We start from the raw sequence: 22491 nt of genomic DNA on the forward strand, positions 1-22491 counted from the left end.
TTTCTGTTAAGAATAGACTCGAAAACTTTTGAGACAGGATGTTAAAGCAATTGGACGATAGTTAGAAGGTTGGGAATGGTCACCCTTCTTTGAGACAAGCTGAATGAGAGCAAACTTCCAGAAAGAAGAAGACGTACAAGTTGAAAGACAAAGGTGAAAGAGTTTACCTAGGCAGCATGTAAGCACAGAAGCACAGTTCTTGAGGACAACAAGAGGAACTCCATCTGGCCCATATGCCTTTTTAGTACTGAGGCCAGTGATAGCAGAAAATACATCAACTGAAGAAATTTTAACGTCAGCCATGAGGAAGTCAGAGGGGGAAAGCAAGGGAGGAACAGCACCGTAATTGTCTATGGTGGAATAGAAGGAGTAAGTCTGAGCGAAGAGATCGGCTTTATCAGTAGAAGAAATGGCTACAGAGCCATCAGAGCAGAAAAGAGGAGGGAAGGATGATGAGGTAAAGTTGTGAAACGTTTTTGGCACGATGCCAGAAGGAGTGGGATGAATTCGAGTTGGAGACAGGACAGCATTTAGTAGAGTTGGAGACAGGACAGCATTTAGTACGGATGAAATTATTTTTTGCAGAGTGAAGAACGGACTTAGCAAGATTCCGGGCAGACACATAAAAAAAGATGTGATTCTAGGGTGAGTTGGCTCCGGTACCTTTTATAGGCCCTCTCCTTGTTGTGGACAGCATTAGAACAAGTGTGATTAAACCATGGCTTTCTTGCATTAGTTAAAGAATATGAGAAAGTAATGTATGCTTCCATCCCCAAGAGAATAACCTCTGTAATGCGCAAGGCACACTCAGATGGCTCCTGGCCATGGAAGCAATAATAATTCCAGGGAAAATAAAAGAAGTACTGCCTGAGGGCCTCCCAATCCGCAGCTCCAAAGCGCCACAGATGATGTTTCTTTGGAGGGTCCGCAGGCTGTACCGGAGTGACAGGACAAGCTAAAGTAACAAGGTTATGATTGGAGGAGCCCAACGGAGAGAAAAGATTAACAGTGTAAGCAGAAGGATTAGTTGTAAGGAAGAAGTCAAGTATGTTGGAGCTCTCTCCAAGGCGGTCAGGGATACAGGTAGGGTGCTGTACAAGCTGTTGTAGGTCATTAAGGATAGAAAAGATGAAGGCTTGTTCACCAGGTGCATCAGTGAAAGGCGAGGAGAACCAAAAGTGGTGGTGAACACTGAAATCTCCTAGAATGGAGATTTCAGAGAAAGGAGAAATCGTAGAAGTAAGATAGTCAAAGAATTTTTGATTGTCTGTAGAATTAGGAGATAAGTAAACAACGCAGATGTATTTAGTCAGATAATGACAGGAGAGCCAAAGCCAGACTGTAGAGAATCCAGAAGAATCAAGTTCAAGAATACAAGAGCAAGATAGGTCGTTGTGTACATATACGCAACAACCATCTTTGGCTTTGAAATGAGTACTGTATAGTGAAAGTAGGAGGATAAAGAAAGGGTCTGCTGTCAGTTGCCTCAGACAGCCGAGTCTCGGTAAGGAAGAGAAGGTGAGGTTTAGAGGAGGAGAGGTGGTGTTCGACAGACAGAAAGTTAGAGGAATGGCCGCAAATGTTGCAGAAATGAAGAAGAAGTGAGTCAGACATTGGATCAAGGCAGCTCAAAGAGTTGTCACCGGGAGAGGGGCAGATGGTGGGGCATTTATGGTCCCCCTCCGCCCCCGGAGACTCCGAGGCATTGTTGTAGAGCGCCATTTTACTTTTTTATTTTTTTTTAAATTTTGAAAAAAGAGGTGTAGTGTATACTGTGCAAGTAGTTTGGTGTTGATTGTTAAAGAAACTTGTATTGGAGAGCATGCTGGCCTACTCTTTGTGTTACTGAAACACTGAAAAAGTTCAGCAAAGGGGGATGGTCAGGAACTAGTCCTGAGGGTTGATGAAACGGGAGCTCCAGAATGAAAGGGAGGTGGAGGAAAAATTTAGGAAATGGAGAAACAGAATGGGGCACAAGGGTTTGAGAATAAATGTGGATAAAACTGATATGATGATTATCTAGGGCTGGTGGCAGTACAGTACTGTCACTGCAGAGGGAGTATGGCCATGTGCAGTTTCCACAAGGGTGGGGGAAGTAGCACTATCTCATGCAGTGTTTGTGGTAAATGGGTGCAAGAGAGATGTACTGGTATTACAGGAAGACTATGAACTAATTCTGACCTTGTGTGTGCAGTGTGTCAGACAGAGATCATGTCGAGATTGTCAGATGTGAAAGGACTGATCTTGCTGGAGTCTCTTGAGTGTGTGGAAGAGTTTTGTTATTAGGGTGACATGTTATATGCTGGAGGTGGGGCTGAAGCTACCTCTGTAACTATGGTAAGGAGTGGTTGGAGGAAGTTCAAGGAGCTGTTGCTTCTCCTAACACTGAGAGAGCTTTCCCTTTGTGCTGAAGGATCTTCGTATGTGGCATGTGTTGGAGTGTAATAATACCGTACAGTACTGAGACCTGGGCAGCACAGGAAGAGGATATTAATTTTGTAGGCTCAAACATACAGAAATAGCAATGATTTGATGGATGTGTAGTGTGTCCTTGAATGCAAGGCCTGGGGGAGCTAGGATTACAACTGAAGGGTTGAGAGGAAGGATGATATTGGAATGTATTGGTGTTATGATGAGGAGCGGTAGATTGAGATGGTTTGGATATGTTGATAGGATGAAGGATGACAACTGGGTGCAGAATGTCAGAAGTGTGACCGTCAAGGGTACGTCTGTGAGAGGCAGACTGAAAAAAGACATGGGACAAGGTCACAACATGGCCTCAGAGATATGAGACTGAGTAGGGAGGCTGCCGTAAATCATGCAGCTTGAAAGCTGCCGCTACGTAACCAAGGCAGACGCATGCAAACATGTTGGAGCCTTTATAAACAATACAAATAACATAATCACCCTAACTACACTGGTTTAAAAAAAAAAAAAAAAAAAAAAAAAAAAAAAAAAAAAACTGAGGCAAGCATGTGAATAGGTATTTTTGACTAATTTTGATATGCTTAATTCAAATTTCTAAACAGTTTTGCTCTGTCACCTTTAGTTTTTTTTGCTTTCACATATCCCTTTTTTTATTATAATGCATACATTTATAATATAATGAGTTTATTTCATATATTAAAATGGCATATTACAGAACGAAACAAAACAGACACAGAACACTGACAGAACTAAAAATTACCAATACTTGGATATAAGCATATATACACACCATAGTAATACAGACAGTCAGAAGTGAGTTTTTTTTGGACGATCTGGTATACTCTGCCTCCGGGACGTCACGCAGGAGCATCCAGCAGAAGTCCCCCATCATGCTGGGGTTCCACTTGCTTTGGTAGTTGCTCTCCATCTTAGTAATATCTTGGTGGAACCTTTCCCCATGTTCGTCACTTACTGCTCCGAGGTTCTGGTGGAAGAAGTTGAGGTGGGAGTGGAGAAAGTGAATCTTGAGAGACATTCGGCACCCCATATCCTGATAAGCCTGCAACAACTTCTCGACACGCTCTTGATAATCTAGTGCCCGTGTGTTACCAAGGAAGCCATGGCAGACTACCTTAAATGCTTCCCATGCTCTCAATTCCTTCAAGTTGAGCTTCCCCTCGAATACCTCATCCTTCAGCACCTCCCGAATCTGAGGTCCGATGAAGATGCCCTCCTTGAGCTTAGCAGAACTGAGAGCTGGGAACAGAGTGCACAGGTGTTGGAATGCAGCGCCATCCGTGTCCATGGCCTTCATGAAATTCTTCATAAGGCCAAGCTTGATATGAAGAGGGGGAAGAAGCATCTTGTTCATGTCCACCAGAGGATTTTCTTGGGCACTGTGTTTCCCAGGCACGAAAGTGCTCCTAGACCCCCAGTCCTTCTGCGTGTAGTGCTTGACATGTTTGAGCTTTTTGTGGCACGCGTTTTAAACCAAGTTCCAAGAAAATAGGATGGTAAATGGATTTTTGGTGAATATTTTGGGTCTAGGCCTATATGTATACATGTACATACATGTATACATGTATATCTCAAAAACTAGAGGTGATGAGTGAAAATGGATTTCAAATCTGAAATCAGCACCCCAAAATTAGGTTAGAACACCTAATTTCATGCTTGCCTCAAATTTTTGGTAAACCAGTGCTATTTCCCACTTCTGCATACAGAAGGGTGACCAAAACTCAGGAATAAGAAAGTGCATGCATACATGTGCAGTACAATGATCAACAGGGTACAGAACTTAGCAAAATGGGGCAACTATCAATCACTAAGCGTTCAAAACCTTCAAACTCTCTGCTCCACTTCATACAAAAAACTGTTCTGTACTATACAGTACAATGTTACAAAACCTTTAAGCATTATTCTGGCATCTACAGCAAGTCAAATTACTGCATGGTATGGAACTTTTCACAAAATATTTTGTATCATACTGCACTAAGTAATGTAAACTGAACAACATTAGTTTTCCCATACCTGTCTGACTGTGGAAGTTGCTGCCATCCACCTGTATGTAAACATCAATGTCACGGTAGTTGCACATGTCCTGGCTGCAGCAGGTGAGGTCCGGGTCAGGCTCTGGTGGGGTGGGTGCAGTGGTGCCACCTTCACCATTCTCCCCCACCACCTGCATCACCCCAGCCTTCTTCACACACTCTCCTTGACGGTTCCTGATGATGCACCAAACTGCTCACTACTGTGTGCCAGAACTTTGAACATACCGTAACATCTTTTCCACAGCAAACTCTTCTGTATATTACATGTCAATATTCTCTTGTAGGTTAATGATTAAGTCACTGAATGCACAGTAAGGTTGGATGATGAGGAAATGGAAAATGGAGTGTATTTAAGTACCGTACTTGGGTAGTGTGGTGAGTAAGGATGGAAGTTTAGAGGATAAAGTGCTTGAAAGAGTACAAGGAAGAATGATTGCTGGTTCTTTGAAGGCAGTGATAAGAAAGATGGAAGTGAGCATGGAAGTAAAAAAAAAGTCACTGCACGATAGTATTGTAACTAACGTATGGAAGTGAAGCTTGGACCTTGTTTTGAAGGACACAAGTCAAGAGTGAGAGCAGTGCAATGAGTTATCTGAGAGGAGCATGTGCAGTTACACGGAAAGACAGACTGGCAAATGCGGAAGTGACGGAGTGTTGTGATGTGGATGCGATAGAAAGCATTAAGAGAAATACATTGAGGTGGTTTGGCCATGCAGAGAGGATGAAGAGTGAGAGACTGACGAGGAGAGGATATGTGAGAGGGAGGAGGAGGCCGTGGATGAGATGGAGGGATGAAGTGGAGAGGTATATGAGAGAGGGGGTGTGTGGCTGGGGGGAGGACAATGAAATGGCAGGGGACAGGATTACATGGAGGCGATTTGTTTGCTGCCACCCCTTATGGGATTAAGGTGTCTGGCAGTAGATAGATAGATGTTACTGATGCAAACTACACTGTCAATATCTAAACTACATGAATGGCATACAAGTGAATATTAAGATATAATAATGCACAATAAATCACAAAGGGAGAGATGCTATGACACCTTTTGTGCCACTTAAAATACAGTCCTATATCCTACCAAAGTCATCTTCATCCCTAACTCTAATATTCCCAGCTAAAAGATGAGATGAGGTAGGATCCGGTGATCAATAAACAGACAGCACATGAGTAGAACTATCAAACAGAATGCCCAGCGAAATGGGCCCCAAATCTATTCTCTCATCATTCAAGAATATGAAATCCTGGTTATCCCTCACAAGCAAAATCAATGATATATTTTTCCCCTTTATACATGCAGCTCATACAAATGAAGGACAGTCATACAAACAAGTGTATATGCATCTCCATATTATTATTATTATTAATTATTATTATTATTAAAAAAGAAAAATGTAAATATGAAAATCAAAATGGTGAGTCAACGGCAACACACACACCACAGAGTCTCCAAGTGCAAGCTTACAGTTCTACTTTTTCATTCAAAAAGTAGTTAGTAAATAATGTTTTCTTCTGAATGGAAAGGTCAAACTTGGCAAATAGTGTTTAATCATTGGAACAAATGCAATAAAAATAATAATAAATCCAGTCCCATACTACTGTACTTCTGTGAGATATAACAACTTAAAGCCTGGCTTGTGGAATTCAGAGCATTTACGGATATGTGAACAGTCTACTCACCAGTGGCATCACAAATGTTTCTTAGACAGTCAAATCACCATGTGCACTGTCTTTCTAACCGCTACACAACCAGTAAAAACAAGACGAGGAACAAGACACTACTACAGCACATTCTGATCTGACAAAGCCACCTAACTCCTAAAATGAAGTACAGTATAGCCAGACTGGAGGGTCAATTCGTCTAGTAACCAAGGAGACTCATTCCTGCCTCATGATTAAGGCTCGTCACATTTAATACAACTATGACTTAGTATTCAAGTTACTGGAGTGGCCTAGTTCCAACAGGAAAAAACAAACTAATCAAATGACACTCACTCAGGCAGGAGCTCAACACAACCGTGCATGGGTGCCCAGCGGTGGTAGAGGTTGCGGGCATGGGTGTAGGCATGGGTGGGTGCAGGTGTGTTGCGGGTGAAGCAAGCACCCATGGTACTCTTACACATGTACCCCTGCGTCACACACCGTGGCAGGTTGCAGTGGCACCGTGCCTCGCCTGTAACAAGTACACAAACACACACAGGTTTAGTTCAGGGGTAGCCACTGCCAAACATGAAGGGAATATTGCCCAAGAATAATGTGAATAGGGAAGAGTGTGCAACAGCTGAGGATTAATGAACACTGGTGTGGATGGATGAAAAGGCAGAAAGCACTGTGGAGGGAATACAGGAAAGAAAACTGATTGTGAAAGGTGTGGGATTAAAAGGGTGTGAAAGAATGGAATATGAGGATGAGAGAAAAAATGGAAGTTTTGGGGAGGGTATGGAAGAAAGGAGTGAGGAATGTGGAGCACAGCAGACTCAGAAAAAAGTATGAGTGTGTGAAGGAAAATGGAAAGGGAGGTGTGTGAGACAGATGAATATGTGTTCTTACCTAATTGTATCTTTACAGGAATGAGTCAAGCTCGTACTGTCCCGTGTCTTAAACCATATTTATCGTACATATCCTTAAATTTGTGAATTGTTTTGGCACACTCTATTTCATTCGGTAGTGCATTCCATTGATCAATTGCTCTGTTTGGGAAACTGAATTTCCTTACGTCTTTATCACCTCTCTTCTTATGCAGTTTTTTGCAGTGTCCTCTTGCTGATGCTTCTCCATATGTTAAGTAATCATTTATGTCTATTTTCTCCTTTCCTGATATGCACCTATATAGCATTATCATGTCACCTCTTTTCCTTCTCTCCTGTAGTGTTGGTAGATTCAGTTTATTTAGTCTTTCTTCGTAGCTTAGGTCCCTTAAGCTTGGTATCCATCTTGTAGCGGCCCTTTGAACTTCTTCAATCTTGTCTATATGCTTTTTGAGATGAGGACTCCAGACTATTGATGCATATTCCAGGGTTGGTCTAATGAATGATGTTATTATCCTTCTTAGCATGTCTTCATTTATGTATGTGAATGCTATTCTCATATTTGCAAGCAGTGTATACATGTTCCGTACCTTCTCGCTGATGTGGTCAGCCGGAGATAGTCTGTTATTGATAATCACACCTAGGTCTTTCTCTCTTTCTGATGTGTATAGGGTTTTATTTCCTAACTTATAATCCCAATCAGGTCTTTTTCCACTTTTACCAAACTTGATTACATGACACTTGTCCACATTGAATTCCATTTGCCATGTACTACTCCATTCATGAAGTTTATTTAATTCTTCTTGTAGCTCCCTACAAAAGTCTGTGCTAGTAATTCTCCTTTGTATTTTTGCATCATCTGCAAACATATTCAGATAGCTCTCATTTCCAGTGTTACTGTTTATATCATTTATGTACACTAAAAACATGATTGGTGCCAGCACTGAACCCTGTGGTACTCCACTAGTCACTTCTTTCCATGATGAGTAGTTTCCTCTTAGTACTGTCCTCATTTCTCTTTTTATGAGAAAGTCTTGCATCCAACAAAACAGTTTGCCTCGAATTCCTCCTTGATGGTACAGCTTCCATAAAAGTCTTTGGTGTGGTACTGTGTCAAAAGCTTTCTTGAAATCTAAATAGATACTGTCCACTCATCCTTCCCTTTCCTGTATTGTGTTTGTTACTCTGTCATAGTAGCTCAACAGATTAGTAACACATGATTTTCCTTTTCTGAAACCAAACTGTCTTTCTGTTATCATACTGTGTTCTTCTAGATGATTTACCCAAGCTTTTCTTATAAGTTTTTCTAATACCTTGCTTACAACACTGGTCAGTGATACTGGTCGGTAGTTGAGAGGATTTTGTCTATTTCCTTTCTTGAATAAGGGGACTATATTTGCTTTTTTCTAAATATCATGTAGTTTCCCTTGACTCAAGGATTTCTTGAAAATTAAAAATAATGGTTTACTTAACTCCTTTGCACATTCTCGTAACACCCAACATGAAATTTCATCAGGACCACTTGCTTTTCCTCTGTCTAATCTACTTAACTCCTCCTGTATTACTTTTCTGCTATTTGTATATCTGGTAGTATGTGTGGACATGCGTGTTCCACATAGTCCCTCTCAAAATTTTTTTCTTCTGTAAAAACTAATTGGAAATTCTTATTTAGTGCTTCACAAATATCTTTCTCTTGTGTATAAGTGATTCCCTTGTCCGTAATGGATTGTATTATATCTTTTACTTTGGTTTTGCTTCTGATATAGCTGTAAAACAGCTTTGGTTGATCACTACTTTTATTTATTATATCCTCCTCAAACTGTTTTTGGGCTTCCCTCCTTATTCTTGTATAGTCGTTTCTTGCCTGTTTGTAATTATTATACGCCCTTTCACTATTGTGTCTTCTGTATCTATTCCACAACAAATCTCTTCTTCTTTTGACTTTTTACATTCTGTATTGAACCATTTGTATTTTCTTATCTGCTTCTTTGTGCTGTGGGATGTACTTCTGGACTCCTATTTCATAAAATTCACAAAAATTTTTATATACAGCATTTAAATCTTGTCCTCTAAGCTCATTTTCCCAATCAACTTCTAAGAAATACTTCTTTAGGTCTTGATAATTTCCCTTTTTATAGTTTAGGCTCTTTTTGTAACTGTCATTGCTGTTTACTATGTCATATGCTATCCTGAAGTTATAATTTAGTACTGCATGATCGCTTTTGCCGAGTGGAGGGTGATATATTAAACTGTCAATGTCATTTTCTTGCCTAGTAAATATTAGATCTAGCACTGAAGGTACATCAAGTCCTCTTTTTCTAGTGGTTTCCCTCACATGTTTCGTTAAGAAAAACTCTTGTACGAGATCCAGGAGCTTTTGGTCCCAACAGCTTTCTTGGCTATTTATATCTAGAGTATTCCAATTTATATTTGTATTGAAGTCCCCAGTTAGTATAATTCTTTCTGATTTCTCTTCCATTTTATGTAGCAAGGATCTTATACTCTGAATTGTACTCTCTGCCAGGTCCTCATATTCGTCTCTTTCCCATGTGTTTGATCTGGGTGGCATATACAAATTGGCTACAATTACTTTACCTTCAGATGTGTCGATCTCTACTGCAATCAGTTCTACTTGTGATGGTATATCTAGGTTTATTTCCTTGACTTTTAGATTTTTCTTAGTTAATATTATACTTCCTCCTCCTTTTTTTTAATTTCTGTCTCTTCTCCATATATTGTATTCCTCTAAGTTTAGTATGTCATTGGATATCCTCGGTGTTAATTTTGTCTCAGTTAGGCATATTATTTGTGGTTCATTTTCTCTGACATAATCATTCATCTCTAGTAATTTAGATACCATTCCATCCACATTTGAGTACATCAACTTTATCATCTTGTTTATATACTTGTCATGACATGGTTCTACTAACTTCCTCCTTTTTCTTCCATCCTGTTTGGGTACCACTTTCGTACCTGCAATCCTATTACTTTGTAAAAAAATTTCTTCTTGTCCTCTTCTGATCTTCCCTTATTTTTTGTTTTTGCTTCCTCCCTTTTCTCTTTCAGTAATTCCAGTTCCTCTTGTGTTAGGCATCTTTTTATCCATACATTTTTGAACTCCTCTTTTTCCATAAGATTCTTTGCATTTTTTAGTATCTCTTCCACAGTGTTTACACTCTGGAAAGTCACCTTTAGAGGTCTTGTCTTGCTTTTCTCGTATTTCCCTAACCTTTTGTGTTCCTCTATGTCTTTACTACAGAATTCCTCTGATACTTCTTTCAGTAAGCTCATTACATTTGCCATCTCCTTTTTGTCTCTAGTGATCTTGTTTTTAATTTCTTCCTCTTCTATACCAGTGATTACTATTGATTTATTTATTTCTACTGAATCTCTGACTAACTTTGGATTGTTTTGGATTATTCTTTTCACTTCCTTTTTAATGCTTTTTTCCTCCACCCTTGTTTCTAAGTCTTTCTTTACTTTCACCATTTCAGCATACGTGGTTTCTACATCATTTTTGTAGCTTTGCACAGCTTCATTCACCTGTGTTATCTTCTCCTCAATATCACTGCTCTGGTCCATAAGACTGCTTGCTTGTCTAATTGTCTCTGTGTCATTTTTTAACTCTTCCATAACACTCTCGTGATTGACTACTGTACTTCCCATTTCACTCACTTTCTTCCTAAGCGTACTCAATTCCACTGTTAGTTCACTGATGGTTGTGTCTTTCTTATTGGCCTCCCTTCCTAGTTTTTCTATCTCTTCCTTTTGCAAGTGCATTTGCTTCTTTATTTCATCAATTTCATTTTTGAAAGCCATTTCTAGTTTGTGTACACGTTCAACCAGTCTATTGTGAGTCTCCACTTCAACCAGTTCTTGGTAGAAATCATCATTTTGCTTTTTACTTGTGTGTGTGTGTGTGTGTGTGTGTGTGTGTGTAGGTAGGGGGTGGGGAGTTGGTGAAAAGGGTACGATATGGAAGATGGTGTAAGAGAATGGAGTATGGACGATGGTGTAAGAGAATGAAGTATGGAAGATGGTGTAAGAGAAAGAAGTATGGAAGAAGGTGTAAGAGAAGGAGTATGGAAGATGGTGTAAGAGAATGAAGTATGGAAGACGGTGTTAGAGAAAGGAGTATGGAAGAAGGTGTTAGAGAAAGGAGTATGGAAGAGGGTGTAAGAGAAAGGAGTATGGAAGAGGGTGTAAGAGGAGTATGGAAGAGGGTGCAAGAGAAGTATGGAAAAGGGGGTAAGAGAAAGGAGTATGGGAAAGGATGTAAGAGAAAGGAGCATGTATGAAAGTTTATGAGAAAGGAGCACTGAGGAGGGCGTAGGAGAGAGGAAGAAGAAACTGTGGAAGATTGAGAATAGAGTGGGGAATGGGCGAAAGATTAAGTGTGGGAGAAAGGGAAGATAGGAAAAAAGTAACAAAGGAAGGGTGAATGTTGGAGACAAACAGGAGTGTGGAAAAGAGGGTGTGGAGAGAGTGTGAGGAAGGTGTGGGAGAGGTTAACCCCACTGACATGATGACGTACTGTATCATGTAGGTCATTTCTAGGCAACAGGGCAGTACAAGGACGTACCCATGATGTCAAAAATAATAGTTCCTCCTCCTACTACTCGGATATGGTACCGGTGCTGGTGGAGAAATAAGCTCGTGGTTAAGGGAGAGAGAGAGAGAGAGAGAGAGAGAGAGAGAGGGTGGGGGGGGTGGGGGGAGGTTGACGGGCAGAGGCAGAGTTTTGGTGGAAACCTGAAACAGGAAACCGTTACGCGGAAATCAATGGGAAACTGTGGGAGGGGGGGGGGGTGAGGGGCGAAGGGGAGGGGAGAGAGGCGAAGGGGAGAGGAAGAGGGGAGAAGGGGAGGGGAGAGAGGCGAAGGGAAAGGGAGAGAGGTGAAGGGGAGGGGAAGAGGGGAGAAGGGGAGGGGAGAGAGGTGAAGGGGAGGGGAAGAGGGGAGAAGGGGAGGGGAGAGAGGTGAAGGGGAGGGGAGTGAGACGAAGGGGAGGGGAAGAGAAGCGAAGGGGAGGGGAAGAGAAGCGAAGGGGAGGGGAAGAAGGGTTAAAAGGAGCGGAAGAGGGGAGAAGGGGAAGGGAAGAGGGGAGAAGGGGAAGGGAAGAGGGGCGAAGGGGAGGGGAGAGAGGCGAAGGGGAGGGGAGAGAGGCGAAAGGGAGGGGAGAAAGGCGAAGGGGAGGGGAGAGAGGCGAAGGGGAGGGGGGAGAGGCGAAGGGGAAGGGGAGAGATGAGAAGAGGGAGAGGAGAAGGGCGAGGGGAGAGAGGAGAAGGGCGAAGGGAGAGAGGAGAAGGGGGAGGGGAGGGGAAGAAGGGAAAAGGGAAGGGGAAGCTAGGCGAAGGGGAGGGGAAGAAGGGAAAAGGGGAGGGGAAGCTAGGCGAAGGGGAGGGGAGAGAGACGAAGGGGAGGGGAAGGGGAGGGGAAGAGGAGCGAAGGGGAGGGGAGGAGGGGCGAAAAGAGGGAGAAAGGGGAGGGAGGGGGAGGGGAAAGCGGAGGAAAGGGAAGGGAATGAAGAGGTAAGAAAGGCTAAGGAAAGGGGGGGGGGCTAAGAGTAATTAAGCAAAATAGGAAAGAGAAAAGAGTTCAGAGGAGGGGTCTGAAGGGGTGAGAGAGGAGAAGCGGGCTGACTGAAGGAAGAAGGGAGGATGTATGAAGGAAGAGAGATGTGACAGGAGAGGGAGGAGGTATGAAGGAAGTGAGGGAGGAGGTATGGAGCGTGAGGGTGGATGAGGTAGCGGGGGCAAAGAGGGAAGAGATGGAGGGGGAAAACTGAAGGTGGAGGGAAATGAGGGGACATGAAAGAAACACGGAGGGAAAGGAAAGGAGAGGGTAGGAAGGGAAGAGGAGGAAGTGTAAGGAGAGAGTAGGAAGGGAAGAGGAGGAAGTGTAAGGAGAGAGTAGGAAGGGAAGAGGAGGAAGTGTAAGGAGAGAGTAGGAAGGGAAGAGGAGGAAGTGTTAGGAGAGAGTAGGAAGAGAAGAGGAGGAAGTGTAAGGAGAGAGTAGGAAGGGAAGAGGAGGAAGTGTAAGGAGAGAGTAGGAAGGGAAGAGGAGGAAGTGTAAGGAGAGAGTAGGAAGGGAAGAGGAGGAAGTGTAAGGAGAGAGTAGGAAGGGAAGAGGAGGAAGTGTAAGGAGAGAGTAGGAAGGGAAGAGGAGGAAGTGTAAGGAGAGAGTAGGAAGGGAAGAGGAGGAAGTGTAAGGAGAGAGTAGGAAGGGAAGAGGAGGAAGTGTAAGGAGAGAGTAGGAAGGGAAGAGGAGGAAGTGTAAGGAGAGAGTAGGAAGGGAAGAGGAGGAAGTGTAAGGAGAGAGTAGGAAGGGAAGAGGAGGAAGTGTGGAGTAATGAATGAGACGAAGGGAGAACCAACCTAGTGACCTGAGAGTAAAGCCCTGTGAGAGAGAGAAATGAAACTACGATGGCAATCAACAAACTAGAAAAAAAAAATTGACGAGACAATACGGATACCTACTTCAATCCGGTGATTTTATAGTTTTCTCGGTATATCCTGACGAACATTATTATTATTATTATTATTATTGTGGTAGGTGGGGTCGCTCACCATCCACTCACTCGGTGTAGTGCTGCTTAGGGTGTTTGCCCTTTCCTCCCTCCCTTCCTCTTCTGTCTTTCCTTCATTCTTTCCTCTTCCTTCTGCCTATGGATGACTCTATACTGAGTGCTAAGCGAAATGGTTTCCTGTACACCAGGAAACCATTTACTTCGCTGGGTGGTAACCATATAACCAAATTATGGCACCTGGTGGTTTAGTGAGTAATTAAGGCGCTCCAATCGGATTCAGCCTGTGTAGGTTTTTATCCAAGGGGTGGTTGGAACTTACTGCTCACGTAATGCCACTCAGGGATAAGTGAGGCTGGTCACTCACCTTAAATGTCAGGACCAACTTGCCTAGCCCTGGGCCCCTACGTTCCTCATTGGGCAACACAGGGTTGGATGATGGATGGATGGACGGATTATTATTATTATTATTACTATTATTATTACTACTACTGCCAATACTACTTCTACTGCAGAGATTACATTATTATTATTATTATTATTATTATTATTATTGCTGTACTGTAGAGGTTACATACAACCTCCATTAACGACACCATGCTCTACTAGTGCACTGTCATAAGCTGAGTAAATTACTATCTATTAACATGAATATAACACACAATGATGTCACGTAAGGGGTATCACACGGTACTCAGTATGAGGTCTGTCGAGGAAACGAATTATATGTGGTACATTCAGCCAATGAGAATAGAACAACGCCATAGCATGACGCAGTGCAGAACTTACCCTTTATGGCACAAAGGCAGAGAAAGATAATGACGGAAAAGGAAAAGATAGTGTGGTATTAACGTTGAAATGATAGTGACGCTGAAGCTGTTTTACGTCGAAGTAATGATGTTGAAATGATGTGGGAAGTCCTTGGACTATCCATGCCATGAAACCCAATGTCCAAATCAATAAAGACCAGACATGGAGAGAAAGCCTGGAGATAAATGGGCACTCTTTAGTCACCTCATTCATGCAGGGATAGGCCTACTGGAGAAGAATCTTTCCGCCCCTCCCCAGTGGGCAGTAATCTTATAGAATTAGCAACAAGATATATTTCTTACTTGCGAAATGTAATGCCATCTCTCTTCGATGAATTCCTGTGCCCATTTTTGCATCCGTAAGCTGCACAGTGGACCATGGCACTATATTTTCCGGAGTCATCGGGTGCTTTCAAAAACCCACTGAGCGGCTCAGTAAAAAAAAAAAAAAAAAAAAAAAAAAAAAAAAAAAAACGCGGGCATCAGGCGTGGTGTAACATGGCAGCCACTACACCAGCGCCGCCCTGGCAGCGGACACACAAATTACGAGGTGCTACCCGAGACAGCCCCTCCATACTATAAGGCTCAGTCAGTGGTTTTAGCTATGAAGACGTAACCTATTATAAAACATCATACGAGGTACTGTACAGAACAGTGTGACCAACTCTATTTCGTGTTTTGGCACTGAAGATGTAACCTATCATAGAATACTTAATAATATTTTTAAATATTAATAACCATGTAAGCCTTAAAGAGTAAATACTTCATACACTGATGAAAACTAATGATGCCGATAAAATAATCGTGTGTTCACATTTTCGGGACTAGGCTTCCAGATGCACCAAGTGAGGCGAACACAACCCAGGAGAGTAGTACCTCTGTGCAACACAATATCTTCAGCACCAACACTGCTTCTAGAAACTCTGAAAAAGCCGTAGGGGGTGGCGACCATCATCTACTCACTTGATGTAGTGCTGTCTACTTCTTCCTTAGCCTTTATCATTCTTTTTCTGTGCCTGCCCTCTTCTCTTCCTACTTCTCCCATCTTTCCTGTCACTTCTTATTGAATTTCTTTCCTTTACAGGTGGCTTTACATTGAGTGACAAGCCAAATGGTTTCCTGTAAGCCAAGAAATCATTTATAACGCTGGGTGGTAACCATATAACTAAACCATACGTGCTCGCTTCATGTCAGCAAGTGGGTTGGTGGTGGGTTGGTGCTCCTCCCGTAAAACAAATAACTCAAAGTCAAATGGCCACCCTTTACAGGATTAAGGCGTCCAACAGACAGATAGACAGGGTCCCTGAACGATTCCGTCTGTTTGTATACGTCGCTGCTGCTTTTCTACCGAGTCGGCGATCTCATTCTCCAGTGACCTTTACTGGACACAAGCGAGACGGACAAATTCAATGGAAACAGTGTGAGAAGCGTCGTCGTCGCCGACCATGCGAGGGACGTGTGCGATGAGGTCTGTGCCTGGTTCTACGGAACTTTTCTTCGGCAAACCTTATACGAGGCAAGACTTAAACCCTAACTCATACATGTCCACTGCTTCTTATATGTAGAAAATAACTGAACAGAAACCGTTTCATGATGACTAAATACCTACATCGTTTTGCATTAGGTCGAAGTAAGTCCAAGGAATGCCCGAAAAATAAACAAAAATTTTGGCGATCGCATGCTACGCGACGGGACGAAATTGTCGCAAATCATGACAGGGAGTATGCGAAAATATTTTCTATTTTTTGGTCAAAACTGGTCATTGTGGGCTAAATTACGATTAGGAAACAAAGATACTGGCATCTGCGAACATTCTGTGATGGGAAGGCTATTAGTTAGCCCTGCAAATATCTGTGGGCAAGCACTAATTCCAAATATTATCGAGAGTCCTACAGAGATGCTATGTTCAATCTTACAATAAGGTTATATTTACATGATCATTTTCTTTGTGGGATGCACTTCCAACATTATCATATCTCAACAAAATTGGGTAAAGACAGGAGAGACAAGAATATGGTAAACAACGGCAGGGAACTAATTTATTGGAGTTAACCAATAATTCAATTTGCTGATCAAACAGAAGAGGATAATATGATGCGTGCAACCCGTAGATTTCGTACGCAGACTTGTTTTTTGAAAAAAACGTAAGCAGTATCTGGCACCGTTAACAGGAAATACTTTGAAGTCTTAGTGTGTGTGTGTGTGTGTGTGTGTGTGTGTGTGTGTGTGTGTGTGTGTGTGTGTGTGTGTGTGTGGATCGATCGAGACATTAAATCATAACATGGGTGCCTGTCGATTCATGTTCATGCCTGACCCCGTGCCGTCCCCTCCTCTCCCTCTATCTTTCCTTCACCTTCCTCTCCTTTCACCTTTCATCAAAGTGTCCTTTTTCATTCCACTCCACCTCTTCCATTCACCCTCTCCTTCCTCTCTCTCCTCCTGCCTTTCCCCAACCACTTTTTGCAACCTTTCCACCACCTCGCCTCATTTGTCTGACCTTTCTCTTTTCTTCCATCTCTCCCCTCATCCCTCTCCCTTTCTCTGCCTCCTTCCTCTTTACTTTCACCTTACCTTCCACCTTGCTGACACACACACACACACACACACACACACACACACACACACACACACACACACACACACACAAAGCAACCGACTAATATAACACCCAACAAAACAAACGAATGAAAACACCCCATAAACAATATAAAATACCACTACACACTCCCGGTATCAAAACACGGGCAGTGAGAAAAAGTGAACACATTATAGCAGTATACTCGTACTCCTGTACTCTCGTGGGGGCGACCATCATCAACCTACTTGATATAGTGCTGCCTACTTCTATCACCTTTATCATGCAACTTTTGTCTATCCTCCTCTCTTTCTACTTCTACCTCTTCCTCCTGTCACTTTTTATTACTCTTCTTTCCACTGCAGGTGACTGTACAATAAGTGACAAGCCTAATGGTTTTCTGTAACCAGGGAAACCATTCACAACTCTGGGTGGTGACCATATAACCAATTCATGAGGTGGTGGAGCCTACTATTGTGCCCCCTTTGATTGGGTGGAGACAAGTGCAGCAACCACCCAGGAACCAAACCTCCACACTTTTCCACGCGAGGTGCTGTCAATCGCAAGGGAACATCGGTTTACTAAGAGGGACGGCCTGCAGGGGCGGTTGCTTGCCTGTGGTTGATGGGTGTGCTCAGTCACACGGACTGAGTTTGATCAACAACAAATCTCTTGCCTGCTGACACACACCTATATACTTTACTTCATTATTACTATCTACGGACTACAGCAGATTTTGTCTAGATTACGAGAGACTTCGAAATTTGGGGATTAGATCTTTGTTTCCTCTTTCCATTACCATATTACTACACTCTACTTAGCTTGGGCGTTTTAAACTAAAGGGGTTAAATGTTGCTCTTGCTGACCCCCTTGGCTACAAGAGGTGTTGCCTAAGATATTTAAAATTGTCACGATGTAGCAAGAATGAAATTTAAAATACGTACTCGGACTGAAGGGATTCAGTCGGTGCTGAAAACAAAGTGACAGCAGGATTTTATATAAAATAAAATGCTACCAGGGAAGTACTGTCGGTTGGTCTGCTGCCTTTAATGGTCTGGGTCCGTATTTACAAGCTCTTACAGGCTTATGTGGCGCGTAAGATTATTTGTATATTAGGCTCGTCTTCACCCACACACCTACCAAACACTTCACAACTGAACCAGAGGGTACAGCAAGCGAAGAAAATGAAACAAAACGATCTGTGATAAGAGGTAACGATTATGAAAACTTGTTTATCGTACAGTGGGGCTCACGTCTGTTTAATACGACCCCTGGACTATCCGCTAATCAGGAATCTCTCTCTCTCTCTCTCTCTCTCGTTGACGATGTTCTTTCCATTACCTCTGTTCCTCTCCCCCCCACAACTTCCGCTCTTTCCCCCACCTCGTACCACCCTTCCCTTTTCTCCCCTTTCCCTACGTCATCCATTCCTTTACCACTATCTCGACCTCTCTCTCCTCCTATCTCTATCCTCTCTCCCCCTTCCCCTTCCGCCGTCTTCCCTCCCCCTCTACCCCTATCCCTCCTCCCCCCTCCTTTCCGGCATCCTCCATTTTTTCTCTAGCATCGTTCGACCTCTGCTCCCCTCCCCCTCCACCTCCCAACACTATACATCCCTGCTAGCGCTATCTCTCCATCCTCTCCTAACATTATACATCCCCCTTCCCCTCTCTCTTAACCTCCTACCACTACCTCCCTCTTCCAGACCTGATCAACGTGTGCCAAATATTCAAAGGACATTATACTATGGCAGTTAACAAGTACCGATACTTCACAATTCACTACTCCCAGTCTTTCATGCAACAGAAAAATTCTGGAAACGTCTCACTCTGTCTGTATTTCCTGCTGCAAATTATGATCTCCAGTCTTTCAAACGCAGTGTGTCCAGGTATCTCGAATGAACGGATCTTGAATTTGGTTCCTTGTTACCTTGTCTTTGTTTTTTCTTGAAGGGAGAAATCCTGCGGGCTCCTGGCCTTTGGTTCCTTCTTTCTTTCATTAAAAAAAAGTCTAATTACACTGAATGAATGGCTATAACACTGGTAGTGATTATCGTTTCGTCATACACAGCAAACCATTTCTTCAACATGGCTGTAAACTTGGAACAAATTACCTTGCAGCGTGGCAGTTTGAATAAGTCCAGACGCGCTCATGGCTAAATAATATAAACTCTGACAATTGTTTTCCTGCTATTCAGATCATGGAGGATACAGCAACAGCGCAACATCGTTATGAACATAAATGTTCTCTACTTTGCCCTTACAGATTGAGATTACAATATGCCTTTCGTCCTATCCTATGAAATTTCCATAAGACAGCTTTATTATGCCGCATGGTGGTCCTTTTTAGTGTTTCTGCCGGCTTCGGCAAAGGGGACTGGTGAGTAGGGAAGCCTTATTGTTTGCTATGTTCATACACAAAACGTTTAACAGATACTGTGGTCACAGTTTCCTATGTAATAAACAGCCTCGAAAGAACCAATAGCTCTGCTGCTGCTAGCATTCATTTGTACTCCCCTCCCTCTTCCCATACCCTTTCTTGCACTATCAGTCCCCTCCTCTTTCCTTCCTCTACCCTCCTCTTAGCAGTATCCTTTCCCTCCCCTACCCCTCCTGGCACTATTTCCTCCTCCTCGTCCCTCCCCTACCCTTCTCCTAGTAGTATCCTTCCATGCACTCTCTCTCCCTTACCTACCCCGTCCCCTTCCCTTGCAGGCATCTTCTCCCCCTCTCCACCACGTAGCAACAAGGTCTGTGGCTGGGCGTGGGGAGGGGTGGGAAAGTATGAAGAGAGGAGAGGGTGCGAGGGGAAGGGGACAGAGGGGGAGGGGAGGGGATAGGGCGGAGAGGGGATACAGGACCCGCCAGCGAGGGAGGTGGTGGGAGGGACACAGAACGGGATGGTCGAGATGGGCAAGGGAGAGGGGATGGGAGTGAGGGCCTGGAGGGGGAGGACCGGAGAGGGGTGAGGGAGGGGCAGTCTGATCTGCTGTGAACCACGTGACCTTCTAGTCCAGCTCATCAGCCTAGCACGCACCAAGGACGGTCACACACACACACACACACACACACACACACACACACACACACACACACACACACACACACACACACACACACAAACATTAACACAGCCGGTACACTCAGCCCACACAAACAGATAAACAAATACTAAACCTAATAAACAAAGATATACACATACCTACATGCACACAGAGTACGCCACATACATACCAATTGCAAGCACACCGATATACACAATCTCATATCCTACGACTACACATATACCGTATAAGCCACAAACCGTATACACATCACCTATTCATCAACCTTCTCTCCCAGTACCGCAATATACCAGTACTGGGTGGGAGGGTTACAGGAACAGGAGAGTATAAAGATGAAGAATTAAGCAGAGCGCCTAATGAGACAAAAGAGCCACCCAGTCACTAATCATTCTCGGCTCCATCCCGCACAACTCTTCACACAAAATTGGACTTCATTACATCTATGTGACAGTCATTTCCTCGACCAAGTTAAAAAAAATTAATAAAACCAAAATGCCCGTAACTCTTTCTTATGTTAAACTGCCCTCCGAATGCATTTCAACCATTTCTATCCACCGTCGATTCCATTTGCTTCCTCAAAATCAATTCCTCGTCTGTTTACTGATTTACTTGTATTATCCACCGACCCTTTTCTTGACCTTCCAAGGTTTTCACCCTCTTCCACACACCCAATTCCTCTGTGGTCATAGTATCTAAGCACACACTTTTCTATCCTCCAAAACAAAGATTCCTTTCGTTGCACTTATTGTAATGAATGGTTACGGTACGTTTCTTATTCAATCTAATAACAATCTCAGTCCTACTATTCTCCTTAGTTTTTGATACTCGTGCCATGCCATTCTCACACCCACACCATAATGTAGGCATCGTTTCACCTTCACGTAGTCCTCTTGCAAACTCCATCTTCTGTAACAAATCCATAGCAACAGCCAACTTACTTCCCTGCGCCACGCGCCTTCCCACTTCCTTCACACATTTACCCTGCTTCTCTTACCTGTCTGTGCGCCTACACATTTAAATTCTTCCGCCACGTCTAGTTTCTCTCCATTCACCAACACAACAATCATTTCACTCTTCGCTTACTCTCAGACTGTCTCATTCACAAGATTCTGCACAGGCTTGCTAAGACGCTGTTCGCTACTGACAAATAATACATCACCAGCAAACATCAATTTGAACGATTCTGTCAATAATAATAATAATAATAATATACAGGAGGAAGAGAGAGAGAGAGAGAGAGAGAGAGAGAGAGAGAGAGAGAGAGAGAGAGAGAGAGAGAGAGAGAGAGAGAGAGAGAGAGAGAGAGAGAGAGATGCAATTAATGAGTGCAGGTACCAGGTAACTTGCAGCGCGTGGGATGGGTGGCAGGGCAGGAGTCAACCCCCCCCCCCTTTCAACCACACCGCCCCAGGCCACAGCGCCACCGCCGCCGCCACCCGCCTGTCACTCGACTACTTTTTGAAACCCTTCTCACTACCACGACGTCTTGTTCATTCTGTTCTCACTGTTTTCGGACGATTCTTGCATCATCACCAGAAGCTTTTCCACAGAGTATATTTTACTTCTTGGTAGTATTGTAGTTTTCTATTTTTCTCCCTACGCGATGATTATTGTTTCCTGTTAGTTTAATTCCCCTAACAAAATTTCCGATTACTCTGGGTCCTGAAGATAAAGCATGTTTTCTAACGATAACTGAGTCCTACCTAATTCCGTCAAGAGGCCTCTACTTACCAGTTAAGCTGGGTTGCTAGGGTACGTTACGTATGGTGTGGTCGGGCTATGAGTACGCATGGTTAATCTTATAACACACTTAGAACAACCCTAGACACTGGAATATGTATGCTGCTAAACTAACGACCAGATTCTCTCCTCTCTCGCCAATTCACAAAGATAATGGGATTGCACGACCCTCAGTTCCAACCTGAAGAAAGTGGTACCGGCATCTTATTCTGCTAGGGGAAAGCTGTGCCATACTATCTATCTAGCTATCTATAGCCCGACGCCCTAATCCCGCAAAGGGTGGCCGCATACAAAACGCCTCCAAGTCGCTGTCACCCACCATTTGCCTGCTCTCCCCCCAACTCATTACCCCCTCCCTCTTATACCTCTCAACTCCATCCCTCCACCTCATCCTCGGTCTCCCCCTCCCTCTCCCTCGCTCCACTTCACGTACATACACCCTCTTAGTCTTTCATTCTCCATTCTCTCCACATGTCCAAACCACCTCAGTGTATTTCTCCTAATTTTCTCAATCACATCTACATCCACCTTACAAAATTCTTTCACTTCTTCATTCGTCAACCTATCCCTCCATGTCACTTCATATGCTCCTCTCAGGTAACTCATTTCCACTGCTCTCACTCTTGACTTGTTCTCCTCTAACAAGGTCCACGCCTTGCTTCCCTACGTCAGGGTAGGGATCACAATACTATCATGCAGTGACAAAGGGATAAATTATGTCGATTACCCAGGTAACACAAAACTGATAATGGTAACCAATATAATACTCGAGAA

The 22491-nt window shown here is 43.3% G+C and overlaps 1 protein-coding gene across 1 annotated transcript in view; it reads right to left on the reverse strand.

The window, feature by feature from the left end:
- The window catches only part of LOC145392966 (uncharacterized), a 92331-nt gene that overhangs the window by 16226 nt on the left and 53614 nt on the right, over positions 1-22491 (reverse strand). The window contains exons 2-3 of the mRNA XM_080267260.1: positions 6472-6649; positions 4468-4652 (exon numbers count right to left, since the gene is read on the reverse strand). Of these exons, the coding sequence (XP_080123386.1) occupies positions 4468-4652; positions 6472-6649 (363 nt within the window). The remainder of the gene's footprint in view (positions 1-4467; positions 4653-6471; positions 6650-22491) is intronic.

The sequence above is a fragment of the Coenobita brevimanus genome, chromosome 23, assembly GCF_032717465.1.
Source record: "Coenobita brevimanus isolate Jiangsu-jjx chromosome 23, ASM3271746v2, whole genome shotgun sequence".
Classification (NCBI taxonomy): Eukaryota; Metazoa; Arthropoda; class Malacostraca; order Decapoda; family Coenobitidae; genus Coenobita; species Coenobita brevimanus.